Raw genomic sequence first — 27,500 nt, 5'->3', positions numbered from 1 at the left:
TCTCTCATCTCTCTTCTCTCCAATATCTTCTCTCCTCTCTTCCCTCATCTCCTCTCTCCTCTCCTCTCTCCCTTCTTTCCTCTCTTCTCTCTCTTCTCTCCCTTCTCTTCTCTCCTCTCTCTTCTCTTCTTTCCTCTTCTCTCTCCCTTCTTTCCTCTCCTCCTCTCTCCCCTCTCTTCTCTCCTCCTCTCCTCTCCTCTCCCTTCTTTCCTCTCCTCTCTCCCCTCTCTTCTCTCCTCCTCTCTCTCCTCTCTTCCCTCTCTTCTCTCCTCTGTCCACTCTTCTCTCTCCTCCTTTCTTCTCTCTCTCCCCCCACAGTCATTTATGCGCTGCATCCCCGGCGTGGGCATCTACTTCAGCACCTTCTACTCCCTGAAGCAGCGCTACTTCCTGGAGCGGGCGCCCAACGCCGGCGAGGCCGTGCTGCTGGGGGCCGGGGCCCGCACCGTGGCCGGCGTCTGCATGCTGCCCGTCACCGTCGTCAAGACCCGCTTCGAGGTGAGGGACGCCAAACACGGCCACCGAGAGAGAGAGAGAGGGAGGGGAGGGAGAGAGAGGAAGAGGGGGAGGGAGAGGGGGAGGGAGAGATGGAGGGATTGGAGAGACGGAGGGAACTCGAGGGGAGGGAGAGGAAGGTATAGAATTAGGGCTGGGTTAAAAAATTCGATTCAGATGAATCAAATGATTCAGAATCGATTCAAGAATCCCAAAATCGATCTTTTATTTAATGAATGAATGAAGGAATGAATAGTTAATTCATTCATTCAATGATTCATTCATTTTTAGAAATCAGTATCGATACCCAGCCCTAGTATTGATGTGTTGCATAACTTGGCAGTCATGTAATTAAGGTTACAGTAAAAAAGTTTTTAGTAACACTAACCGAATGTATATTGAATCGAATCTAATTGAATCGTGATAATCGATTCTGAACCTTGTGAATCGAAATCGAATCGATTCTTGAAATTGGAATCGATACCCAGCCCTATGTAGAACCATCGCTGCCCTCTGGACAGAGCAGAGCGGAGGAAGAGTAGCCCGTTCAGTAGGAACGGTCTGGCTGCGGTCTGGGTCTGGTTCTGCTCTGCTCTGTGGGCCAGGCTGGAGGGTGGAGAGCTGGGGGGGGGGGGGGGGGGGGGGTTCAGGGGAGTTTGGGGGGGGGTCTTCTATCGGATGAATAGACACGGTGACCTCGTTTGTACCCTGAGGATTCAGCTGAATACCAACTGTGGCCGAGCCTGCCAACGCGTTCATGCGCGTGATGCCTCTCCCGGCGGTGTGTGGGTGTGGGTGTGTGTGTGTGTGTGTGTGTGGGTGTGTGTGTGGGTGTGTGTGGGTGTGGTTGTGGGTGTGTGCTGATCTTAAGTGTCAGAAACAGTTTTTGTCATTGTGTTGGGAGAGAGAGGGAGTGGTTAATGTTTCTCTGCCGTTAAAGGGTGAACTATGTTTCTATACTGTGAGCGTGTGTGTGTGTGTTCTGTGTTCCAGAGCGGTCGTTATATAACTACGTGTGTGTGTTCTGTTTTCCAGAGCGGTCGTTATATAACTGTGTGTGTGTTCTGTGTTCCAGAGCGGTCGTTATATAACTACGTGTGTGTGTTCCAGAGCGGTCGTTATATAACTGTGTGTGTGTTCTGTGTTCCAGAGCGGTCGTTATATAACTGTGTGTGTGTTCTATGTTCCAGAGCGGTCGTTATATAACTACGTGTGTGTGTTCTGTTTTCCAGAGCGGTCGTTATATAACTACGTGTGTGTTGCTCTGTGTTTCAGAGCGGTCGTTATACTGTATAACTACTTGTGTGTGTGTGTGTGTGTTGCTCTGTGTTCCAGAGCGGTCGGTATAACTACGTGTGTGTTGCTCTGTGTTCCAGAGCGGTCGGTATAACTACGTGAGCGTGGTGGGAGCCCTGAGGAGTGTGTGTGAGACGGAGGGTCCCAGAGCTCTGTTCTCTGGGCTGACGGCCACGCTGCTGAGAGACGCTCCCTTCTCTGGCATCTACGTCATGTTCTACAGCCAGGCCAAGAGATCCCTGCCACACGGTAAGAAGTGTGTGTGCACGTGTGTGTGTGTGTGTGTGCGTGTGTGTTTGTGCGCGTGCGCGCGCGCGTGCATATGCGTGTGCGCTTGTTTGTGTGCGAGACCTCTTTATGACCCAGGACCTTTGTTTGTGGATCCAAATATTTGCATTTAAGGTGTTTGTGTTTTGTGTTGACACAGACCATTTTGTGTGTTGCGAGTTGTGACCATCAACACCATATACAGGGTTTTTCCTGGCTCAGAATGGGTCTGGGGGGTGATGCGCACAGAATTTTTTACCAGCATATATAGGCCTACTGTATATTCTTCGCTGTCGTTCTGACTGAGCTCGCTTTTCAATATCGCAGGAAATCTCACAAAATGGATATGAAGCCAAAAACGTTAAAATACTGATAATGTTTATTAATTATCTCAATTACTAGAGGTCCAAACCATGGACAATGCAAGAAAAAGGGATGGGCTGCACTTGAAACAAGCTATCAAGCACATTTGGAGAGGATTTAGACAATTTTTTATCATTTTGGCACTGGTGATTTTCCTTTGGCTCTGGCTAAAATCTCTTTGGGGGCTGCCAAAAATTCTTCCATGCAGTAAAAACCCTGCATATATATGATCAGCTTCCATTGGTAGGAAGTGACTAGGGATGAGACGGTATACCGTAAAACCGTGAACCGCGGTATAAAATCTCCACGGTATTAGAACTGTGACATTCCCTGTGTTTATGGTATTACGTTTACGGTATTACACAATAATGCGCTGCTGAAACTTCACATTTCAAGTTGCTTGCAACAGTTAATTTTGTAATTTAATATAAGCTTGCTATTAATAAACTGAGCTTAATTACAATAGTGTGTATTTTACATCATGTATTGCACTATAGTTCCTTCAAAGTAAAATACTTGTTTTTTTTATGTCTGTTGGGGAGGTGAAATGCAGTATACTGTGAAATACCGTAAACCGTACCGTGTAACTAGATACCGTACCGTAATGCAAAAATCCATACCGTCTCATCCCTAGAAGTGACACATAAGAAGAGTATATGCCTGCAGCCTGTGTGTGTGTATTACTGTCTGACCCCCCCAACTCCTCCGTCAGAGGTGAGCTCAGCGTCCTACGCCCCCCTGGTGAACTTCGGCTGCGGGGTGGTGGCCGGGGTCTTGGCCTCCCTGGCCACCCAGCCCGCCGACGTGGTCAAGACGCACATCCAAGTCAGCCCCACCCACTGGACGACCCGCGACGCCATTCGCTACATCTACACGGTGAGACCCTATGGCTCCGCCCTCCCGTGAACGCCTCACACCGAAGTTGATGACAAGTGATGATAACGTGACGGGCGGGTTTGTGTCGGTCACATTTAATCCTAAATCCTATCGACCAGCACATGCTAAAATACTCCAGACCCAGTATTCTGCTAGCCTTGTGTGCCTCGTTAATGCTCGCTAATTTGGAAAATTGTCTTGCCACGGGAACCAATCAGGCGCTACGTTCTACTGGGGGGGGCAGAACAGCAGTCAGAGCAGAGTTCCTGATTGGCCCGGTCGAAGCGTAATCAGAGAATAATCATTTGGGATAGGGGCTAGTCCAGACGAGATCAGGATGGTCTCACAAGGCTGGTGTTCTGCCAGCTCAGTCTTTGAGTCACTTTTGAATTGTGTTTCCAAAAGTGTTGCTACTCTCTCTCTCTCTCTCTCTCATTTCTTCCATCCCTCTCGTCCTCAGGAGAACGGTCTGAGCGGGTTCTTCCGCGGGGCGGTGCCTCGCTCCCTGAGGAGAACGCTGATGGCGGCCATGGCCTGGACCGTGTACGAGCAGCTGATGGCCCGCATGGGCCTCAAATCCTGAGGAAGAGGAGGAGCAGGAAGGAGGAGGAAGAGGAGGAGAAGGAGCTGAAGGCTGAATATGAACTGACGTGGAGACGTGGGTTTACGGAATGTCCTGAGGAGGAGGAGGTGGGGAGGAGGAGGAGGAGGAGGTGGGGTGGAGGAGGAGGAGGAGTTGGGGTTGTGTAGAGACTTTGTTTGGCCACTCCGCAGTCCGCTCGATGACAAGAAAGGAGCGGAAGGATCTCTGGAGACCGCGGGCAGAAGTGACGAGTGATAAATACGTGGGCGTGCGTTGCGCCTGCTGTCTGTGTCCGTCTTCGTGTCGTAGCATCTCAGTTGATTCCCGTCTGTGTGAGAGTGAAGGCAGTGCGAGCATTTTATGTAAACCCTCACACTCTTTCCACAACCCTGACCTTAAATGACATTCCTGTAATGTACTGCTAAAGTCTACTGCCCTCGCTCCCTCCCTCTCTCTCTCTTTCTCTCTCTCTCTCTCTATGTCAGACCCCTCTGGCTACCCCTCTCCAGTGACAGAAAGGTGTTGCAAAAACACTCCAAGACAAAATGGCTACGAGCTCAGTGAAAGGTCAATGGTGGACCGTGAATTCAACCTGGTGCATTGACGGTACCACCTCCCTGGCACATCTAGAGCACTTATTGTTGTGACTTGTCAGCTGATAGAAGGATTTATTTATTGACAGCCTACTACTTAATTTTTTATTTTATTTTTTAAGCTTGAACAATCAAAAATGAACCACACTGCTGTGCATTGTGACAAAAGCGATTTGCTAATTACTCTCTAATACTGCACATAATAAAGTCATTATCACACAATGACAAAACTCTGCTAACATAAATTGAGCTTATACCTATGGCTTACACCCAAATGTACTAAAAGTACATGATGTTGTTACACAACCAAGTGTGCTTTTCTGAGCCTCCAATAGAAATTGTCTGGCCCGTTTCCCTGTACAGCAACAGATGGATAATACATCAGTATTATAAACATCACTATCACAACAAGCCCACAGTGATGTGTAAACCTGGATGTTCTACTGTAGTTCATACAAATACGCACATCGAGAGTAATTCATTTTTAACATAGTGCCCATATTTTTTACCTTGATTGTGAAGTGTGCCATGGATAGTATTTATATTCACTTATGGTTGATGTTTAAGAAGTGTGATGTTAACTTAAAAGGTGAATCCTGTACAAATGTGTCTGTTAGGAAATAAGCCCCTATGGAAGAACCCTGAATCAAGGTTGTGGGTTTGGTTTTTATAGAAAACGGCTTCTCTGTATGAGCCACTCTGGGTTACACCGGATCATTCAAAAATCCTTAAAATCTGTGTTTGACAATACACATTCATTCACACACATTGCCAGACATTAGTTGGAGGATTACATTGGAAAGAGGCTTTGACAATAGAATTAAAATTCTGATGATGACAATGGTTTTAATTCTATGACTTGTTTTAATGGTACAGCAGGATGTAATTCTGTAATGGGAACGTGAACGCACTTTAGAAAAATGTACGCACATCCATTAAGACCTATTTGAGCGCTAGTGATGGTTGAGGAGAGTGGCTGAAGATGTTCTAGAGATTTCTATCAGCCCTGTCGGTGTTTTGCTGTATTGTAATACAAACTATGTAAACTTGTAACCAGGATGTGTACATTTTTGCTTTGCCAATGATCCTCATTGGCGATCATCACTACTGTCCCTGGTGTTGTGGCTGTTATCTGGTCACTGTTATTGGAGATATCTTGTTTGTGCGTGTTTGCTCAGACCAATGCTGTGCCTGGTGGTTTTTAAGTGAATAAAAAACGTGTCCCTTTTTGTAAAGAAAAATAACGTTATTCCTGATGGGTCTCTAACCATCTGAAGGGTTTGAGGTTAGCTGAAGGGAGTCGGAACCACAGTGGTTGTGGTTTCCAGACCAGGGGGGTATTCCACAAAGCTGGCTAACTAACTAAGCCTGACTTCTGCACAAAGTAAAACCCGGAAAGCTTTTTACTTCAGTCCATATTCCAGATCTGAAGAGTCTCGAGGTTTTACTCATTGCAAAAGTCAGGCTTACTCGACCAGCTTTGTGAAATATCCCCCAGATGTCTCTTACCTCCAGACTCAGCAACCACCAACTCACTGACCCAACATAGAGTGACAGCTGCATCCGCTGTCCTCAGAAAGCCGGGGTCCTAGCCCCTCCCCCTCCTCTTCCGTGGATAAAGGCATCTTGCTGGACGACCCCAGAGCTGACTGGAATCGGCAGCCAGCAGGAATCGGCTCAGACACCTTCAGGGTCATTCTGATGGACACATGCTGATGTGGACGGACAGGGACGGGTACCGGGGTCAGATTCACCATTTAATCAGGCGGGGAATCCTGTCAGCAGTAGGGGATCTACACTGGGTGCTTTCAAAGTAGGCTACAGGACACCCTTCACCAGTGGTCTCGGTGCGTTTGTTCTTCCACAAGATATGTCTTCGTTAATGAAACAGAATAATCAGACTGAAGTATGTCCCCACACTACGGATAACGGGCTGGGTATCTTTCCTCTTCGACCCTCCTCACACGTTCACCTTTGCCCCACTCATAAACCTTCCAACTGTTTCCTATTAGAATACTGTCAATCCACGATAAGACACTGTCGGAGAGAGAGAGCCTCTACCGCAGATGGATAACTATATCAAAGTGAAGCTTATATAAATGTCAGTTCATTTTAATGGGGTTTCAGAATGCTTGGGCCAAACTTTCCCTGTTGTCCTAATTTTCTCTCTCTGGAATGCAGGCGTCTCACATCTTGAGAATAAGCCTGGAACTAATCCTCTTGGTGTGATGTAGGAGGCGTTGCTTTATTCTAAAAGCAGTGTGGGATTTCTAAATTCCTTTGGTTTGACATTGAGAGAAATTTATTTATTTGTATCGCTGTTTATGTCACACTTGAACTGCATTCCTACATTCTAAATGTCCTGCACAAATACTACCCTTTTAATATCATAACATTCACTTCTTTACATGTCCCCTAGCGTGTGGAAGAAAATGTCACTTGTAATAAAAGTTGGGCAGGTGCCCAATACATCCATATGGCCCATGCCTTCGATACAGTCTGATACGCTACCGCCACCTAGCGATTATTTGTTGAACTGCACCTGCTTTATGAAAGAGGAAACGGATTGTGATTGGAGGATACCAGTATTAAAGTTGACGTAATTTCCCTTGGCCATACAGTATAAATGACGTAACTTCCCTTGCTCACCCTCTTTTACCGTAAGGAACAGAACTCCATACGGCGTTGTCTCGTGGTGAGATAAAATTTGTCTTTTATTCTTGTAATAGTGTCTGTGGATATAGTAATTATTGTTATGACAGATACTTTGATGAATGTTTTTAATGCTGCAGCCAATATTTGCCAAATTGCTGCGGGATTTAAGTGTAATTTCACGATTTACACACAGGCCCAAAATCGAGCCATGCTTGCTAGTTAAGTTAGCTCACGTTGGCTAGCTCGCTACACCAGGAACCGCTAGCTAGCTAAGCAACTGGGACAACCATTCATTGAGCAAGCCTGCTATAATGACCATTTTCCGAATGAAGGAAAATTATACTAACTGATTATATTGCTACTAATATAGATGTAAAATGAAAAAACAAATGCTGTTGCCGCATTCATGCTTGTTTCCTGATATTAACGTTGGTGAACTTGGTGATGGTGCGTCCGAGGTTTGACAATGAGGCTGCTGGGTTTAAATCATCACCATTAGAACTGCTGCCTCGATACTGGTGTGGTGATGGAGACCTGAGCTCTATAAGCACTCTTCCTATAGGCTCTGTGCACCAGCTCCACTACTTCCTGAAAGTCACTTGGCATCTGTATTTCCTGTCCTATATGATTGGATTAAGTGATTAATCAGGTGTGCGCTGGGTCTGCCGCACACCTGATCACTTAATCCAATCATATAGGACAGGAAATAAAGAAGCCAAGTGATTAAGGAAGTAGTGGAGCTGGTGCACAGAGCCTATTGTCTCCTTAGTTCCTGACCAATGCTCACCAATGTCCCCTCTTCTCCTCCAGCTCTCCCGCTAAACTCGTTACGCAGGGAAAGTGGTCACGATGTCCGGAGGTCTGGATGTGCTGCAGATGAAGGAGGAGGATGTGCTCAAATTCCTGGCTGCAGGGACACATCTGGGAGGCACCAACATGGACTTCCAGATGGAGCACTATGTCTACAAGAGGAAGAGTGATGGTGGGTTTTGGGTTTTAGTGCTTGTAAATTCTCACTGGTAGAAATCTCTGGAACCTACCCCAGTGCCTTTCATAATATAAGACTAGTCCTTGGTGGAAATGCTAAGCCCGTCCCCTTCTAAAAAGCACTTGCTTGGTCTGTTCAGTGTCTGCGTGAGTTGTCGAAGAAGGGAAAAGTGAGCGAGCCATCACTGGTGGGTGAGATGACTGGTCACACCTGTACTGGCCAATCTCAATCCGTGATTGCACAGTTCTACTCACTGTAAACAAAAAAACATGTAAACAAACGTAATACATTAGCTAAGATGTCTTTGGCTCTTATTTCACCAGATTATTTCAAGCGGAGAATCGGTTGTTGATCGGTGATGTGTAAGTGGGGTGACTTTTGAGACCTCGGCTTGTCCCTCATGGCCTCTGCCCCTTGCTGGTCATCTCAGGCGTGTACATCATTAACCTGAAGAAGACCTGGGAGAAGCTGCTGTTGGCGGCCCGTGCCATCGTCGCCATCGAGAACCCCGCGGACGTCTGCGTCATCTCCTCCAGGAACACTGGACAGGTGAGATGCACCCTGCCGATTTTAACGTGACGTGAATTAACTCATTGGCTGCTTGCGCAATAGTTTTTGGTCACTTGAATGCGACTTGTGATGTTAGTAGCAGTATTGGAAGTTTTGTAATGGAAACGGCACTCTATTAAAACCTAGCGCTGAGTTCTGTCGGCGTTCAGGCGTCGGAAGTGTGCCAGAGTGATTCGGCCGGGTTTTCGCTAACACCATTAGGGCTGCTGCCCCATGACTGGAGTTTGATAGTAACCTGAGCCACAACTAAAACACATCCTGCCTGTGTCCCCATTACACTATACATACGACACTGATGCCATGCAGAGCAGTGTTTCAAACCATGCGCAAATAATGAAAGCTTGTAAACTAGCATGTTTTACTGCTCACGGGTCACATAGTTACCCCGTTCGACCTTTTGCTGTAACCCGGTTCTCCTTGTGTTCCCCGTCAGAGGGCCGTGCTGAAGTTCGCCTCGGCCACCGGCTCCACCACCTTCCACGGCCGCTTCACGCCCGGCACCTTCACCAATCAGATCCAGGCGGCGTTCAGGGAGCCCCGCCTCCTGATCGTCACGGACCCCCGCGCCGACCACCAGCCACTGACCGAGGCGTCCTACGTCAACATCCCCACCATCGCCCTGTGCAACACCGACTCCCCACTCAGATACGTGGACATCTCCATTCCCTGCAACAACAAGGTACTGACCCTGGACGATGGCAAACTCCGTTTTAGAAGTAAATGTTTTGAGTCTGCAGGTTTTTTTTGTGCTTAATAAGCATCATGTTGAATTATTCTGCACACTATTAAAACCTGACACTGAGTCCTGTCGGTGTTCAGGCGTCGGAAGTGTGCCAGAGTGACTCGGCCGGGCTTTCGCTAACACCAATAGGGCTACCGCCCCATGACTGGAGTTTGATGGTGACCTGAGCCACACTCTCTGCCAGCTGAATGCCTGTTTCTTGTTTTTCTAATGGGAATTTAACCTTTTCCACAGTTGGCCCTCAGCCAAGTCCTAGATTGAATGAGCCTTTATTGTGGGAAGTGTCTTGAGGTTTTCCACTAATTGGAAGTCAATTAACAGAATTCTGAAACGCTTCATGATCCCATGCAGCATTGTTTACTGGGAAACTCTAACCCCCTTAATCTGTTTACTTGTACTGACAAAGGCAGGCTGTCATGATGACACAGCACATTCTCCCCTCGACACTGACTGTGGTCCATTCTCTCGCTCTACCTGGCATTGTCTAGCAATGTGGTGTAAAATTGCAGGGGCCACATATCAGAAATGTTGCTTGCTACAGCACAACAGTTTGGTGAAGCTACTTGGATTTGAAATTCAGATTTTTTTTTTTCTACCTGGTTAAATAAAGGTATAATAAAAATAGGAGACAAAATCGCATTGTAATCTTTGTTGTAGCACATGGGAGATGCTACTTGTGGCCGATGTAATGACCTGGATGTGTAGCTGACCTGCTGGTTTGTCTGTTGCAGGGTCATCACTCTGTGGGTCTGATGTGGTGGATGCTGTCCAGGGAGGTGCTCAGGATGAGGGGAACCATCTCCAGAGAGCACCCCTGGGAGGTCATGCCTGACCTGTACTTCTACAGGGACCCCGAGGAGGTAACCTAGCACACCACACTCCCCCACACAACCCTACCCCGGTGCCTTTCAGAATATAAAACTATATTATAGTCCTTGGTGGAAATGCTAAGCCCGTCCCCTTCAAAAAAGCACTTGCTTGGTCTGTTCAGTGTCTGCGTGAGTTGTCGTAGAAGGGAAAAGTGAGTGAGCCATCACTGGTGGGTGAGATGACCGGTCTCACCTGTACTGACCAATCTCAATCCGTGATGGCACATTTCTACTCACCGTAAACAAAACAAACATGTAAACAAAACAAACGTGTAATACATTAGTTGTCTGGAGGGGGGGGTTTCCTGCGCTCTCCTGTTCATCCCTTGATCCTTGTCTGCTGCTGCGCCTCCTTTCAGATCGAGAAGGAGGAGCTGGCCGCGGCTGAGAAGGCCGTTGGGAAGGAGGAGTTCCAGGGTGAGTGGACCGCCCCCACGGCCGACTTCGCCCAGCCCGAGGTGGCCGACTGGTCCGAGGGAGTCCAGGTGCCCTCCGTGCCCATCCAGCAGTTCCCTGCTGCCGCTGAGGGTAAGAGCTGGAATGGTCTACACTGCTCTACCTTGTACTCTATACTGCTCTACCTTGTACTCTACACTGCTCTACCTTGTACTCTACACTGCTCTACCTTGTACTCTATACTGCTCTACCTTGTAGTCTACACTGCTCTACCTTGTAGTCTACACTGCTCTACCTTGTAGTCTACACTGCTCTACCTTGTAGTCTACAATGCTCTACCTTGTAGTCTACACTGCTCTACCTTGTACTCTACACTGCTCTACCTTGTAGTCTACACTCCTCTACCTTGTAGTCTATACTGCTCTACCTTGTAGTCCACACTGCTCTACCTTGTACTCTATACTGCTCTACCTTGTACTCTATACTGCTCTACCTTGTAGTCTACACTGCTCTACCTTGTAGTCTACACTGCTCTACCTTGTAGTCTACACTGCTCTACCTTGTAGTAAAGGTTTGTACTGATTTGGTATGTAGGATAGATTTTGTGTGTACCAGATGCTTTGTAGAGGATTTGGAAGAACTGCACTGATCACAATCTTGACTCTGGTTTCCTTCAGGTGCCCCTGCCAAGGCCCCAGCTGCTGCAGAAGGGTTTGCTGGTAAGTCACATTGAAAGTTTGATGGTCATTGATGTTTGATATGAAAACGCACTTTTGCATGTTGTAGTTCTGGCGTTGTATTCTCACACTATACCTTTGGTCCCACAGAGGATTGGAGCGCCCAGCCCGCCACTGAGGATTGGTCGGCTGCCCCTACCGCCCAGGCTTCCGAGTGGGGCGGGGCCACCTCCGATTGGTCTTAGATGCTGTCCGTCACACCAGAATCATTAAGCAGCCCTGTGAGCTGTGAAGTCAATAAATGAACTTGGCTTATTGTTGTCACGCTTTGGTCTTCCATTTTTTTTGTTCTGGTGGCGGGTGGGCAGGGGGTGTTAGAATGTGAAAGTAGGAAGTGTGGGAGTACAGTAATATTACTGCATTGCCTGTGGGGGGGAAAGGGAATGAAACTAAGGAACTCATTCCAGCTCTGGATGTTACCTCCTGGGTTGGCTTTGCTTATTTTGCATTTAGGAGTTGATTTAAATTTCCATGCATTTGAGCTAATGTTTGATATTCATTAGTCGATCTCTAATGATCAAATCATTAGTACAGCGCATTTCATACACAGGCAATGCGCTTTATAGAGGGCAATGGGGGGGGGGTGGCATAGGTCCTACCCCTACATATTCCAGAAGGAAGCAAAAAAGTTTCACCCGGGGGCAAAGTGAGTTGTAAAAATTCTTCCCTGACCTCAACAAGATGATGGAGCAAGTTCCTGGAAAATGCTTGTCTATTCGCTAAGAACATATACAGAGCAGTAACATGGGCTAGATACTTCATAAGAGAGACATGACTAACAGTAGAGTGCACAAGATGGTTACAGAGAAGTTGCCTACATGGTAGGCCATTATGTGTTATCCCTGTAGTCTCATGATATTTAAGTGAATCATATAACTAAGCACTTAGCAGAACAGGCTGAGATTTGGCAGAACAGGCTCATGGAGACTTAGCAGAACAGGCTTATGGAGACTTAGCAGAACAGGCTCATAGAGAATGCCACAAAGCAGAGGAGGGGAAACGGAAAGCGGAGAGCCTTCAGGAGACGGAGTCCACAGGACCTGTTTGGACTATAAGAGGGAGAGACACTAGGGAGGAGGACAGGGTTAGTGACTGTACTGGACATCCACAGCAGACACAGGGGTATATATCGGACTCAGGGTGGTCTGCGGGTGACAGTGGGGCATCCACTGGACCTGGTTAGAAGGTAAGGGAGAGGCACTAGGGAGAGGGGTGGCAGAAAAGGGTTAGTACTGTAGCATGCAGAGCCATAAAAACAACACAGATATTAAAACAGAATGTGCCAGTTGCAGGACAACCAGCATCTGTATATACATCTAAATATACACACAGTGCATAACAGGATATACACCAGTGTATACAGAGGGTTCACAGGCAGGCTGGAGTCTGCCTTTCTGTGCCTCTAGGTCCTGACTAGTGATTGTAGGCTAGGCTGAAAAGGTACGTCTTGAGATCTTGCTTAAAGATTTCCATTGTTTCAGCCCTTCTTAGGTACTTTGCCAAGGTGTTCCAGAGATTGGGGGCATAGAAACTGAAAGCTGCCTCTCCGTGTCTCTTGGTCCTGGCTTTTGGAACTGTTAGGAGTTCAGTACCTAAGTGGCCTGTTGGGCATGTATCTGACAAGCATGTCTGAAATGTATTCAGGTGCGTGACTGTGGAGAGATTTATAGACCAATAAAAGTATTTTAAAGTCTATTCTAGCTTGCTTGTGATGAAAACATGCATTAGTCTTACAGTGTCAGCCTGAGAGAGAAACGGTTGCACCTTGGCAATGTTTCTTAAGTGGTAAAAATATGCCTTGGTAATATTCTTGATGTGGGTTTCGAAATTAAGATCTGAGTCAAGTATAACACCTAGGTTTTTCACCTGGCATTTGGTGTCAATTACCAGATTTTTTATATGTGCAGATAGTTTTTCTCTTTCAGCTTTTTCACCAATGATCAGTACTTCTGTTTTGTCTTGGTTTGGCTAGATGAAATTATGTGACATCCATACATTTATATCCGTAATACACTTAACAAGGCAGTCAATCAAGCTGTAGTTACTTGGTGTTACAGAATATAGAATTGGGTATCATCTGCATAGCTATGGTAGCTAATGTGCATCCTGATGACACAGCCAAGGGGCAGCATGTACAGGTTGAAGAGTAGAGGTCCTAGGATGGATCCTTGAGGCACCCCACAGGTCATAGGAATCTTTCCTGATGTATGGTCACCGAGGGCAATGAAGAAATCGCGACCGGTTAGATAGGTCCTAAACAAATGAATGCATAATGCTGCGCGACATTCATCAAGATTTCGTCAGTGGGTGGAAATTTGAGGGATGGAAGAACTCCCTGCTTTGCAGAACCAATCAAAAGTCCTTCATTATGGAGAGTCTGGTAATCAGTAGAATAAATGTTTGATAATGAAGTTAAGACACTTTCATTCACCACACACCGGCTTGAAAATGTAACCACCCCAGATGGGACTCGAACCCACAATCCCTGGCTTAGGAGGCCAGTGCCTTATCCATTAGGCCACTGGGGCAGAGGCGTTTATGTGGGCGGTAGCATAGATTGTTGACAAGAAACAATTTGCAAGTATACAACATAAATGAATTCAATCAAAATCAGTAGTTTGATGTGATATCTATTGCAAAAGTATTGGTACGTCCCAACCATAATTTCCACTGGCAACCATCTCCACCACGAGTAAGGCGTTGCTAGGTAACGGCAAGTTAGCTCACACCCACATGGGCAACTGAGCTTATCTACTTTGAAGTGGGCTAGCAGCTAACTTACTAACGACCTAACGTTATCGAGCAGCTTGGACTTTACATTTCAGACATGGGCGACCCTCTTACTCAATCTTCACGTTAGGTTCAAGCTATTCTTTCATGGGAATAATATAGTTAGGTCGGCTGGGCGACAGCTAGCTAGCTGTTAGCTTGCTAACACGTTAGCTAGACTAGCTAGCAGCTAAAATTACACAGCTAGCCCATAGATGATCTCTTTGTAACGTTAGGCTAAATTACGAGTTGGATCTCACTACACATGCAAGATTAAGATAGCAGTATATCATGGTAAGTTCAACATATCTAGCTATCTCGTACGACTCTGCTTGTAATTGATTGGAAAGAAAGATAGCTAGCTATGAGAGATAACGTGTTGCCCAAGGCTACGATGTTTTGTTTTCAATTCAGATCCTGTCTCGAGTGAAACCAGCTGTGGGAGGCGAATCTCATGTCTCTGAAAAGAAGAAGAAAAACAAGACCAAGAAGATTCCCCGGGTAGAAGACTACCTGAGCCAAAGAGACTATCTTGGAGCCATAACATTGCTAGAGGTAACCAATCACACCTAGTTACATGTATAGTGTTTCACCTGGCCTAATCTGCTGGTTGCATACTGTACATGCAAATACATAGAAAATTATGAATTTGCTTTATTTCCCTAGTTTCAGCGTGATGTTGGCGAGCGAGAGGAACACGCAGACCTGTGGATTGGCTACTGTGCCTTTCACTTGGGGGATTATAAGAGAGCAATGGAGGTAGGTGAATACATGTGTGTTTGAAACGGCACGAGCGCACCTGCTTGCAGGAAACGGGAGCAGTGTATTTCCACAGATGGTGGCAGATGTCTAAAATTGCCCCCTATCTGTGTGACAGGAGTACAGGTCCCTGACTGCGAGGCCAGACTGCCCAGCAGAGGTGTGGGTGTTCCTGGCCTGTACGCTGTTCTTCCTGGGGCTAGACAGGGAAGCTGAGCAAGCTGCATCCAAGGGTTAGTTAGTGTGAAAGGCTCCCTACTATGAAGTATTATAGGCTCTGTGCACCAGCTTCGCTACTTCCTGAAAGTGACTTGGCTTCTTTATTTCCTGTCCAATATGATTGGATTAAGTGATTAATCAGGTGTGCACTGGGTCTGCCGCACACCTGATTAATCACTTAATCCAATCATATAGGACAGGAAATAAAGATGCCAAGTGACTTTCAGGAAGTAGTGGAGCTGGTGCACAGAGCCTATTGAGCTGTATTGAGGCAGTGGTTCTATTTGTGTTCATCCACCCTTTTCTTGTCTCAATAGTTTGATATTTTTTATTATTACAAACATAACTCACCAGCCTGCTCCCTTAGGTCAAGCTTCCTTAACCTGTTAACGATCCCTCATACCCGCCTTAAAGGGCAATGCTCGTTTTTGACAACCTGGACCTTATTTACGACATATTATAAGATGTTTGACTCACCGAGATCACTTTTGTGTAGTTCGGAGGCCTGTAGAAGAAATTTAAAATCCAGCGCGAGCCAGTATATCCATGTAATGACGGTGATCGGGGCACCGAGAATGCAGTTTCTCAAAATCTATTTTCGGCCGCTAAACGGTTGTTTTCATCAATCAGATTGGATGAATCGACAGTTGAGATTCTTCAACGCGAGGCATTGTAGTGGTTTTCAAATACGGGGTCTTTAGCCTCTGTAATATGATCTTTACACGCCTTTCCCCACTTGCTCCAGCACGCATGCGCACAGGCCAGCGCGCAGACTGGCTATTCTCCGGTTCACATTCTCTGCGCTACGATCGTTGTTGGTGCCGAGAATATTGTCGTCGTCATTCGTCAGCAACAATCCGATCGTAGCGCAGAGAATGTGAGCCACACGCCACATCTGTAACACGCAACATGCTCTGTTACATGATTTTTTCTTGTCTTCATTTTGTTGTGTTGCTCTTGGGACGGTGTAATGTGCTATGCTTCGCTTCTTTGTACCCATGTTTTTATAAGTTCTGTGAAGTACTTTGTGACCATGTCTGAGGATCTTTATAAATAAGCTTTACTTACTTACTTTATTTCTTTTTGTCTTGTTCTCCGCAGCTCCAAAATGTCCCATTCAGAACCGCCTGCTCTTCCACTTGGCTCACAAGGTCAGGAAAACGGATACATCAGGGGTGCGTTCAAATTCAGCGAACATATAGCGAACGTACGGAAGAGCATTAGGGCCAACAACTGAGTTTATTATTTTTCTAAGATTCTGACTTTAAAGTCAGAATTTCTGAGAAAAAAAGTCAGAAATAACTTCTGAGATTAAAGTCAGAATTTCTGAGATTAAAGTCAGAATTTCTGAGAAAAAAGTCAGAAATAATTTTTGAGATTAAAGTCAGAATTTCTGAGATTAAAGTCAGAATTTCTGAGATTAAAGTCAGAATTTCTGAGAAAAAAGTAAGAAATAACTTCTGAGAAAAAAGTCAGAATTTCTGACTTTAAACTCAGAAGCTTAAAAAAAAAAAAAAAACTCCGCTGTTGGCCCTAATGCTCTTCCCTACGAACGTTAGCAAACTATTTTCCGTTAGCTTTGTGTTCGCCGCAAATGTTTGCCAACAGAAGCAAACAGTCTGGAGAGGTAGTTCGACAGTAACGGAACGAGGATCACAATGGACCCAGGCTTGTAGCCTAACGGTATTTTGGAACATTGTTGCGTTTATGCGAACTATTTGGAACGTTCATTAAAAGCCGTTCAAATGTGACCGTTTGGAGAAAACGTTTGCGACGAACGTTTGCCTCTGTTAGCTGAATTTGAACGCAGCCCTTGTTATCTATTAATTAGTTTATTTTCCATCTTATCTTTTCTCATCGCCGTTTTACCTCGATTGTCCCGCATCAGACCATAACACAGCACTCTCCATAGCGCTGCCGTTCCGTCTCACGTCTCCGAACGGAGCGTCTGTAAGAAACGGACGCGCGCCGTACACAAACGGCTACGCTTCGCGGTCCAGACGCACGCTGACCGACGCCCCCTCTTTCCTCCCCCAGTTCAATGACGAGAAGAAGCTGATGGGTTTCCACCAGAACCTGGAGGACGTGACCGAGGACCAGCTCAGCCTGGCCTCCATCCACTACCTTCGCTCCCACTACCAGGAGGCCATCGACATCTACAAGAGAATCCTGCTGCAGAACAGGTGCTCCAGGTGGAGCTGTATGCTACCGCTGTCGCTGGCTTACTGCCTTGTGGAATAGTTGCTCCCCCCCCCTCCATCTCTAAATCAGTTGCAGTGGATATTTGATTTGTCTTATTCTCTGGTCTGCTCAGTCCTGCAGACATACAGTTTATGCGAACACAGCCTGTCAAACTTTAGTCAGGTATTGGCTCCTGCAATTTGTTTCAGTTGAACAACGAACACAATGTGAGGTAACACGAACAATGGAACTATAATATTATAACATTGGTTATATCTAATCTATGTTTTAATGCCTTCTTTTCCAGAGATTTCCTGGCTCTGAATGTGTACGTAGCCTTGTGCTACTACAAGCTGGACTACTATGACGTTTCCCAGGAGGTCCTGGCGGTGTATCTGCAGAGCATCCCTGAGTCCACCATCGCCCTCAACCTCAAGGCGTGCAACCACTTCAGGCTCTACAACGGCAAGGCAGCTGAGGTACAGCTTCTTACAGTAACACACACACACACACGCACACTCTTTCCAACCATACTGTGACCGGAATCCATTTGTTGTTCTTTCTTTTTTCCAGGCTGAATTAAAGAACCTCATAGACATCTCCTCCTGCTCCTTTGAGTTTGCTAAGGAGCTTATCCGACATAACCTGGTAAGCTCTTCCACCATCCGTACCGTGTCTGTGTGTGTGTGTGTGTGTGTGTGTGTGTGTGTGTGTGTGTGTGTGTGTGTGTGTGTGTGCATGTATGTGCATCTGTGTGTGTGGGTGAACGTGGCAGTAACACCTAAGCTCCAATTTTGCTATGGTTATCTTATATATGTGTGTGTGTGTGTGTGTGTGTGTGTGTGTGTGTGTGTGTGTGTGTGTGTGTGTGTGTGTGTGTGTGTATGTATGTATGTATGTGCATGTGCATCTACGTGTGTGGGGAAGTAATACCTAATCTCCATTTTTGTTATGGTTATCTTATGTGTGTGTGTGTGTGTACTCTCTCCAGGTGGTGTTTCGAGGTGGGGAGGGGGCCCTACAGGTGCTGCCCCCCCTGGTTGATGTCATTTCTGAGGCCAGGCTCAACTTGGTCATCTACTACCTGAGACAAGGTCCAGTAGTCACCATGAACAATGAAACACCCGTATCGCCCATCTTGTCTCAGTGGCTTTTGATATAAAAGTATTAACTCTTGCTGTGATTTGGCTAATCGCTATGTTTTGTCAGTGTAATGTCAAGGTCCGAACTGGGAACTGTAGTCCAATTTTCTTGTAAATCTTTTATTTTCAGATGATGTTCAAGAGGCCTACAACCTCATAAAAGACTTGGAGCCGACCACACCACAGGTAAAGATGTTAATAATGTTCCTCCTCTGCTTATGTTTATGTTCATTTGGGATCCCCATTAGCTGTGGCAGAACGACAGCTAATCTTCCTGGTGTCCACAAAGATTAAAAATGACATCAATTACAAGACATGATACACATAAAGCATCACAACATGACTAACATCACATACTGTAAGACATGGACAATATAGCCTGACATGACATCACATCCACGACATGACTTAACATCACATAAGACATTCTACACATAAGGACTTGACAACATGATCGATATGACATCACATACACGACATGACTGCTTATAACCTTTTGACCATTTACGCAATGATTTAACATCAAGCAAATAGACTTGTTTTCTCTGTTTGTAGCGCATAAATCTTTTCTGACTGCTTCGCCTCCTTCCTCACTCTGTCTCCAGCATTGTCAGCCATGCTTGCGAACAGGGCGCCTGTGTGAATCTAATCTATTTGTTTCAGGAATACATTTTGAAAGGAGTCGTCAACGCCGCGTTGGGCCAAGAAATTGGATCTGTGAGTAAATAATCTCCCTTGGAGGAAAACGAAACCCTGACGCTACGCGGCATGTCCATACCTCATGTCAAACAGAACTAGAGAGTCTATTTAAAATGGCCGCCCTCCACTGACTCTGTCTATTCCGAGGAGGTGCTACATTAACAGGTCTATTCTCGCCCGGCTCCCTGTCACAGCGAGATCATCTTAAGATCGCCCAGCAGTTCTTCCAGTTGGTCGGGGGCTCTGCCAGTGAATGTGGTAAATTCATGTTAATCCAATGCAGTTTAACAAACAACACGTTGTTGCTGCATACAAATTACTTTGTGTGTGTGTGTGTGTGTGTGTGTGTGTGTGTGCGCGCACCTGTCTGAATGTGTCTCTGTGTAAGTGTCTGTGAGTGTGTCTGTATGCTTGTGTGTTTGTGTATGTGTGTGCTTGTGTGTGTGTGTGTGTGTGTGCGCGCACGTGTGTGTGTGTGTGTGTGTGTGTGTGCGCGCGCGTGTGTGCGTGCGTGCGTTTCTAATTGCCTGTGTTGTTCTGCCTCTTCAGACACCATACCGGGCAGACAGTGCATGGCTTCCTGCTTCTTCCTGCTGAAGCAGTTTGAGGATGTGCTCATCTACCTCAACTCAGTCAAGGTCTGCAGCCCACAAATATAAACACCAGGCTTCCATCATCCCTCATAGCTGCACTCTGTGCATGTCTTTTTTGTTATAAAGCACTTTGAGCTGTATTTTTTTGAATGAAAGGTGCTATACAAATTGTTTTATTTATTATACTAGTTATTATTATTAATATTATTATTAAACAAGAACAATCAGCTTTTGATTCGATTATTTTTAATCTGCTGAATGCATTTTGTCTCAGCAAGAGGTACATGTTTCCTGTAGGATGTGCAGGATTTGAGTGATTCTAACAATAATGTCTTGAATCTGTACCAATTTGACTTTACTTTTCTAGAGCTACTTCTACAGTGAGGATACGTTCAATTTCAACTACGCCCAGGCCAAGGCCGCCCTGGGAAATTACAAGGAGGCAGAGGAGGTACTGCCATCCAGAACAATGTCTTGCTGCTTGTAGAATGTAAAATATCTGGAATTAATATGTCATATAATGTCTTTGTGCTTGTAGAATGTAGAATATCTGTAATACATCTTACAATCCTCTTAATTCACCGGCATCGAGCAATATTCACCGCTGCTAAGGGCGACACGTTGTACGTCTATGGGTGACAGTTGAAAGTTGTCTGAAAGTTTGAACGTTCTAAACAATAACGGTTTGGCTGTTGTAGCCTATGTTCAGTCTCTCAAAACGCCCGTTGCCCAAGCACACAGAACCATTTCTCTGGCGAAAATAAAAAGTGTAGTGTTATTAGTATTAATATCGATGGTAAGTAGGCGTATAATAAGCGGGATAACGTTTGGCTAGCCGGTCATTACTGAAAAAGAAGAGTCCTTAAGTGTGTTACAAAACACCTCAGCTTCACCTGGGGTCCCCGAACGCGCTGTCTGGCTCTTCTTTTTCGATGATGACCGGCCGGCCATACGTTACCTCTTACATATCAGTAAAGAGTCAGGATGTTGTAATGGTGTTTTTTTTGTCTGTCCATCTGTAGATGTTTCTGCTGATTGAAAGTGAGAAGATCAAGAGTGACTATGTCTACCTAAGCTGGCTAGCACGTTGCTGTATGTATACAATGCTTTTGACCTACGTATATTGTATTTAATATTACAACCCAGTTATTTAGTGTAAAATACCAAATGTGCTTTCTGAAATGATTATTCTGTTTCTCTCTTTCTGTCACAGACATAATGAACCAGAAAGGGCGGTTAGCCTGGGAGCTTTGTCTGAAGATGGGCACCTCGTCAGACTCCTTCAGTCTCCTGCAGCTCATCGCTAACGACTGCTACAAGGTTGCACGCACACAGACGCAAGAACAAACATTTCTCCTGTTGACACTTTTATAGACCGTTTTTCCTGCAGCCATTTGACAGTGTAGGGTAAACACAGGTGTGATTGCTAAAATGCTAAAATTGCTAAAAGGTCCTGTTCTATGTAGTGTGTCACAGCCATTCCAGTGAGCCAGCATGCTCAATGACAGGGCCCTGGCCCACCTAAATCCTAAATGGTACAGGGCCATAATTAATGTTATTAATTACACCTGTGTTTACCCTACTATGACACCTCAAAATGGCTGCTGGGAAAAGGGTATATTGACGAACAGAGATGTATATTGTAGGTTAGCATCAGTTAAACAGAAAAAAATACTGAAATTACATTACAGCCATTTAGCAGATGCTTTTATCCAAAGCGACTAACAATAATTGCATTTAACGTAGGAAGAGTCAATGTACTACTACTTGCCAGAACTCACAAGTGCATCTTCTCTCTGAAATAATGAATAAAAGAAGAATCGTGTTGACGTAATGCACCTCAGAGTGTCTGGGCTCACCCATGGATACCGTCACTGCCGCGCCATTGTACTCTGCCGCATTACGATGCGCCTCCCGATGTAAACAATGGCAGCTACGTCCCTGCCCGTTTAATGCTCGCTGTGACGCAACACGGTCTTGGGTTTCAGATGGGGCAGTTCTACTATGCAGCCAAAGCCTTCGACGCCCTGGAGAAACTCGACCCCGGTTCCAACTACTGGGAGGGGAAGAGGGGGGCCTGTGTGGGAATCTTCCAGCTCATCCTGGCTGGCAGAGAGTCTAAGTAGGTCCTTGTTCCCTGTTCCTGTAGTCCACTACTTGTTTCTGTTTTGAGTTAATGTTAATGAATTGTATATTATTATTATATTATATATTATTGTCTAAGTAGGTTTTCTGTGAAGGAGCTTGTTAAGGGGGAGGTTATGTCACACAGAAGAGCAGACAGGCACATTTAATGGACCTCTGGTTCCACTTTGGGTTCTGCAGTACTTCCAGATCGAGTGCAAAGTCATTCCGCCTTTAAGGATTCCCTTCACCCATTCCTAGGTCCTAATCACTGTGGTCTGTTCTGTAAGGAAACGTTGAAGGAGGTTCTGCCCCTGCCCTAATCACTGTGGTCTGTTCCGTAGGGAAACGTTGAAGGAGGTTCTGCCCCTGCCCTAATCACTGTGGTCTGTTCCGTAGGGAAACGTTGAAGGAGGTTCTGCCCCTGCCCTAATCACTGTGGTCTGTTCCGTAGGGAAACGTTGAAGGAGGTTCTGCCCCTGCTGCGCAGCACAGGAAACCCCCAGGTGGAGTACATCATTAGAGCACTGCGAAAGTGGGCCAAAGACAACAGGGTTTCTCTGTCATAACACATATTTAATAATCATCATTGTTTCATAATTACATGCTGAGTGTGGAATACATATGCATTTCTTACCAGACAGATAAGATACCAGACTTTTGTCCTGCAAAAACTATATATATTGTATACTGATGCATGATTAAGCTAATCTAGTATCGTTTGTGATCATGTATTTATAAATTGCATTAAATAACATTCAGTGCTGTCTTGCCAACATACTGATAAATTGTTTTGTGCGTTGAAATAATGAAAGTAGGATTTGTATTGTATACAGTGCACATCAAAGTATTAAATATTATTCTTTTACAGTGTGTCTTGTTGACATTATTGCTTCAGTTATTATTAATATATACTTATTTGCCAATTTGCTGCCTTTGGCTATCATATTACATCCTTGTATGATGTAATACATGTTTTGTATTGTTCAAAAGGGTTATTTTAAGTTTATCAACTTCAACTCATGGCATGAACAATATTGAAATACTCTTATCAACAGGTGGCCATAAGTGTTGGTGTGACTAGGGTTGATACGCAGTTATATATGAGGTTAACACCCAGACACTCTTTCCGGCGTTTCCGTTTGGGAAATGTGTGGGTAGGCCATTGTAGAGAAACGAACAATTCAGCATTTTAGCTCTTCTGACTGAATAGACAGGGCAAGAACAGCATCAGAAAGGGTGACTCTAGTTGGCGACTGAGATGAAATAGAATATATGTTCCCTTGATTAAAATGTGATGTACTTTGCATTGTTCTGTTGTCCTTCCCCTGCACACGGACATCTCTGTAAAGGTCATGATAATAGAGAACCCATCTTATGATTTTCTTATTATCGCCTGTTGTGATAGAGGCGGGCTTTAAAATGGGGCTTTCGTTGATTGGATGCGGCACCCCCCCTCACTCACGCTGCTTCCGTTCTGTGTATTCGCGCAGGCGCAGTGACCTCTCTGTGATATTTTATTTACTCCCGAAATCCAAGATGGCTCCTGTGAATGTCTCGGTCCCATAGCAATTGAGGATGCAAGTAGCTACTGAAAAAACAACTTTTCCCCGACCATCTCATCCCATGAAATCCAATTCGTATGGTGCGGAGGACCCTCTTACATCTTACTAGGCACTAAATAGCCCCGGCATCTTGGCGGAACCCCCTTCAACTCGCCAATTTGAAGTAGTTTCGCGAAGTAGCTCTCGCTGTCGCTGTCTGTCCGGAGAGGTTCAGCCAGGGAGCTCATCCAAATGGCCGAACCGAGAAAAGTACAATTTGTCACCCTCTCGGCCTTCGCTGCTGGATCAGCCACGGAGTCTCGGAAACGACGTTTGGAGGAGGAGGCCGACATCAACTTAGATGGAGACGCGGAGGTCGAAGCCACAGCGACCGGGGCAGGAGATGGCGGTGGGCTTTTCGGTAAAACTGGCGACACGGCTGAAGCAAAGAAGATTACTGTGAGATTGAACCTCTCCCTGTCCGAGCCCAGCGATCAGGCGTCCGCAGAGTTCAATTACAGCGAACTCATCCAAAATCTTCAGGTATGACCCTAACGTTACAGTTCTAGGCCAAACAAGACACGAGTCGAGAGTTCATTTTATGGCTTTGGGAAGTGGATACTTGTCATTGCTGACTAGGGGGAAGTGCACCTTGTCCTTCCACGGACTAGCGTGGTGGCTAAATGACCATTCATGGACTTCACACAAAAGATCCCACGACTGCCATTCATTCAGCCATCCTTAACCACTCAGTTGGCCAAGTTGTAACTCTCGAACGGCAAGTGAGGATTGTCGAGGTTGCCTTGTGCACATGGCGTGATAAAGCGTATCATGCGCTACCTGTTTCCTATAGCTTTCTAACTTGCCCAGCCTACACAGACGCACACACACAGCCATTACGGCACTTCAGAACGACACAGTGCAGTTCACCCGGCTGTCTGTGGGTGAGAGATTGGAGACCACTGCTGCTGCTAGTGGAATGGGACTGAAGTACCAGGATGTAGTTGGTTGAGGAATGGGGATTTATGCAAATGTCATCAAGACAGCCCGTATAAATGATTGATTTGCATGTTAGATTATTTTATTTAAGTTACATTTTATATATAAATTATTGTGGTGTTTTAGAGTATGTATGAAAATGTTAATGTCAATAATGCAAATTAATGTTTAAACGACATTTCCAATGCCAGTGATTGCAGGCCAACATTGTTCAGTGTCTTTACACTCTGTTATTTTCATTCGTTCTTTATTGTTAATAGAATGCAAGTCATATTGTTTTCAGAAATAATATATTTTTCCAATTCTCTTTTTCTCCCTCCTAGGCAAAGAAGAACCCTCCGACTGTGGCCCTCGCCCCTGTGCTCGACCCTAACGACCCCTTTAACGATGACGAAAGAGACAGGCTACAGGTTGAGGCAATGGCTAAAAAGTTTGAAAGCAAATATGTAAGTTCGAGTGGCTTTTCCGGATATATGATTCTGACCAACTGCTATCAGAAGAATTATTTGACACGAGCATTCTGGGGATTGTAGTTAATCGTCGGTAGTTTTAAATATCTAGTACGTTGTATGTCGCCTGTTTTGTTTTCGCGCTCGAGTGCGTTTCAGCCATCTTGTGCCGTTTGTGACCCAGGGTAATGCGGGTAAGAAGAAGAGGAAGGATCGAATGCAGGACCTGATAGACATCGGCTTCGGCTACGACGAAACCGACCCCTTCATCGACAACTCTGAAGCTGTCAGTACCCCCCCCACTCCCATATTACCTCTCCTCAATTCTTTTATCAAGTCACACATATCCGTGTGGAAATGACTGCGCTCGTATAAACCTCTGTTCTTGATTGCGTTCAGTGTAGGCTATCACTCTATCGATCACTCTATCGATTTCTAACCATCCAGTCTGAATAGAATATTGCGACTCCCCTCTCTGTAAGTCCCTCGCCCACAGTTCCGTCCCCTCCGCCGTGTGACACGCTGTTGTTTTGCTGCCAGCGGGGCTGCTCTGTATTCATGGTCTCTGCTCTCTTGTCCGTCTGCCCCCTCTTCCGTCCCGACGCCCCTAATGGCCGCCGTCCCGCCACAGTACGACGAGCTGGTGCCGGCGTCTTTGACCACCAAGCTGGGCGGCTTCTACATCAACACCGGCACGCTGCAGTTCCGCGCCGCCTCCGAGGACGAGGGCGAGGACGGCAGCAAGGAGGGCAAACCAAGGGTAAGACGGGGGAGGAGGGGGGGGGGTGAAAAGTGCTCCGTCGGTCGATCGGAGACCGCTGCTTTGTGTTAACTGACCGCGGCTCTTTCGTTTAGTCACCGGGTGACTCACTGTTCTTATGTCCCTCTTCGAACGGCGGAGGTCGCCGTTGTCGCCGCACGCAAACTTATTCGAGATTCTGCTCGTTCCTTTTCAGCAGAAGCTGAAGGACGGCGAGGAGCAGGCGATCAAGAGACGGAAGAGAAAAGAAGGGAGCAATCTGGAGGAGAAGAAACCTCGGAAGAACAGAGTGCCCAAGCAGGGGTGAGACGACGGAACGAACGCCGCCCAACACCAGCGTGTCGGTCTCGTCTGTTCTTTTGACTTAACAGTACTAGACATAAATAATTTGTTAAATATCTAGACGGTTTTATTGCTAGGAGACTTAACAGTGGTCTTTGTTGCGTTTTTCTTGAAAGCAATCGCCAGAGCGTCTTCTGAAAATGTCAGGAGGGGAGAGTTGAATCAAGCCCTTGAGAAATACCTCATTTTCTCTACCTCCCTAATGGTCTAACCTACAAGTAATGCAGTGACATTTCACCCCTCAGTGGTTAGCTGTAGGCCATTGGCATAGCTTTTTTATCTCCTTCATGACACACTACCATGCAGAGTTTGAGCGGCCCCTGGGCAAACATGACAGGCACAACTCCCCTTAACACAAAGACTCCATTAGACACGCTCTCATAGGCGTATCGCACCGTTAATGTCCCCGTACGAAAGACAACCCCACCAGCCTCCCCTAATAATAGCCCCGCTATTATCAGCAACATTTCCACTCTCACTTTGAAATGCACTTTGGCTGGCTCCATGTTTTTCAGGATAACGCCCGTCACAACAAGCCGTCGACTGACTAGGCTTTCTTTGTCTTCCTTCCTCGCTGCCCCCCCCCCCCCCCCGCTCCCCTCCGCCCGCGACAGGGTGTCGTCTCTCAACATCCACCGGCCGGAGAAGAAGAAGAGGAAGAAGCTGATGAAGGACTCCCTGTGCCTGGCGGCCATGCTGCGCCGCTTCACCCGGGAGAAGGACGAGATCCGGAAGAGGAATCCCGGCGTGGCGGCGGCGGCGGCGCCCAGACTGGTCAGCGGGCCGGCCGTCCTCCCCCGCGCCCCCAACAGCATGCTGGCCAACTCCCACCTGCACGTCGGCGCGGCCAACAGCGACGTCTCGCTGGCCGACCTGACCGCCGACCCGGCCATGATGTCCCTGCTGGGCTCGGCCAACGAGAAGGAGCTGCAGGACCTCCTCGGCGACCTGGACTTCAGCCTGCTGGACTCGGCGCCGCACTCGTCGGCGAGGGAGAACGGCCTGCTGGGGGTGGGAGTGCCCGGGCTGAAGGTGGGAGGGGCGGGGCCGGGGAGGGGGCTGGGCGTTTCGGGGGGTCTCCTGTCCCCCCCGCCGCTCCCCGGCGGTCTGCCCCCCCCTCTCATCAAGCGCATAGAGGACCTGCGGGCGGTGAGTTGGCATGACTCGTCCAATCTGGATGACGCATGACTCGTCTAATCTGGATGACGCATGACTCGTCTAATCTGGATGATTCATGACTCATCTAATCTGGATGATTCATGACTCGTCTAATCTGGATGACGCATGACTCGTCTAATCTGGATGATTCATGACTCATCTAATCTGGATGATTCATGACTCGTCTAATCTGGATGACGCATGACTCGTCTAACCCGGATGACGCATGACTCGTCTTACCCGGATGACGCATGACTCGTCTAACCCGGATAACGCATGACTCATCTAATCTGGCTAATGCGTCGACTCGTGAATGTCGCGCCTAATTAATT

The 27,500-nt window shown here is 46.5% G+C and overlaps 3 protein-coding genes and 1 pseudogene across 5 annotated transcripts in view; all 4 read left to right on the top strand.

Annotated features, from left to right (window-relative positions):
• Nucleotides 1-3,880, top strand: part of slc25a38b (solute carrier family 25 member 38b) — a gene marked incomplete at its 3' end in the record, with an annotated part of 10,830 nt that extends 6,950 nt beyond the window's left edge. The window contains exons 5-8 of the mRNA XM_084441222.1: nt 319-498; nt 1,872-2,040; nt 3,134-3,297; nt 3,758-3,880. Of these exons, the coding sequence (XP_084297348.1) occupies nt 319-498; nt 1,872-2,040; nt 3,134-3,297; nt 3,758-3,880 (636 nt within the window). The remainder of the gene's footprint in view (nt 1-318; nt 499-1,871; nt 2,041-3,133; nt 3,298-3,757) is intronic.
• Nucleotides 3,881-7,099: 3,219 nt separating this feature from the next.
• LOC311311091 (small ribosomal subunit protein uS2) lies at nt 7,100-11,690 on the top strand. The gene is made up of 8 exons (XM_084440730.1): nt 7,100-7,168; nt 7,939-8,110; nt 8,547-8,665; nt 9,120-9,365; nt 10,160-10,288; nt 10,657-10,825; nt 11,371-11,412; nt 11,521-11,690. The coding sequence occupies exons 2-8, from the start codon at nt 7,978-7,980 to the stop codon at nt 11,613-11,615; spliced, it is 933 nt and encodes a 310-aa protein (XP_084296856.1). The 5' UTR covers nt 7,100-7,168; nt 7,939-7,977; the 3' UTR covers nt 11,616-11,690.
• A 2,540-nt stretch (nt 11,691-14,230) lies between these two features.
• ift56 (intraflagellar transport 56) lies at nt 14,231-22,691 on the top strand. 2 transcript variants are annotated; one of them, XM_084441019.1, is made up of 18 exons: nt 14,231-14,493; nt 14,614-14,754; nt 14,866-14,958; nt 15,077-15,191; nt 16,279-16,328; nt 17,215-17,360; nt 17,666-17,837; nt 17,932-18,006; nt 18,350-18,452; nt 18,631-18,686; nt 19,164-19,217; nt 19,394-19,457; nt 19,749-19,837; nt 20,160-20,243; nt 20,815-20,884; nt 21,006-21,112; nt 21,781-21,914; nt 22,371-22,691. In XM_084441019.1, the coding sequence occupies exons 1-18, from the start codon at nt 14,491-14,493 to the stop codon at nt 22,483-22,485; spliced, it is 1,671 nt and encodes a 556-aa protein (XP_084297145.1). In that variant the 5' UTR covers nt 14,231-14,490; the 3' UTR covers nt 22,486-22,691. The 2 variants fall into 2 exon arrangements, with proteins under 2 accessions (XP_084297145.1, XP_084297144.1); XM_084441018.1 differs by having other exon boundaries at nt 16,279-16,352.
• Nucleotides 22,692-23,597: 906 nt separating this feature from the next.
• LOC311311678 (ubinuclein-2-like) overlaps nt 23,598-27,500 on the top strand; it is a 12,766-nt pseudogene continuing 8,863 nt past the window's right edge. Inside the window, exons 1-6 of the transcript XR_014631350.1 lie at nt 23,598-24,003; nt 24,783-24,905; nt 25,093-25,194; nt 25,540-25,668; nt 25,865-25,971; nt 26,625-27,159. The product of XR_014631350.1 is annotated as a ubinuclein-2-like (transcript). The remainder of the gene's footprint in view (nt 24,004-24,782; nt 24,906-25,092; nt 25,195-25,539; nt 25,669-25,864; nt 25,972-26,624; nt 27,160-27,500) is intronic.

The sequence above is a fragment of the Borostomias antarcticus genome, assembly GCF_949987555.1.
Source record: "Borostomias antarcticus genome assembly, chromosome: 7".
Taxonomy (NCBI): domain Eukaryota; kingdom Metazoa; phylum Chordata; class Actinopteri; order Stomiiformes; family Stomiidae; genus Borostomias; species Borostomias antarcticus.
The sequence above is the reverse complement of the archived record's forward strand: the minus strand, read 5'-3'. Positions and strand labels throughout refer to the sequence as shown.

Coding starts and splice junctions, on each gene's coding strand:
- LOC311311091 (XM_084440730.1), top strand. CDS start 7,978: ATGTCCGGAGGTCTGGATGTGCTGCAGATGAAGGAGGAGGATGTGCTC. Junction 10,289..10,656: donor TCTACAGGGACCCCGAGGAG/GTAACCTAGCAC, acceptor GCCTCCTTTCAG/ATCGAGAAGGAGGAGCTGGC. Junction 10,826..11,370: donor GTTCCCTGCTGCCGCTGAGG/GTAAGAGCTGGA, acceptor GGTTTCCTTCAG/GTGCCCCTGCCAAGGCCCCA.
- ift56 (XM_084441018.1), top strand. Junction 18,007..18,349: donor AGCTTATCCGACATAACCTG/GTAAGCTCTTCC, acceptor TACTCTCTCCAG/GTGGTGTTTCGAGGTGGGGA. Junction 20,244..20,814: donor ATTACAAGGAGGCAGAGGAG/GTACTGCCATCC, acceptor GTCCATCTGTAG/ATGTTTCTGCTGATTGAAAG.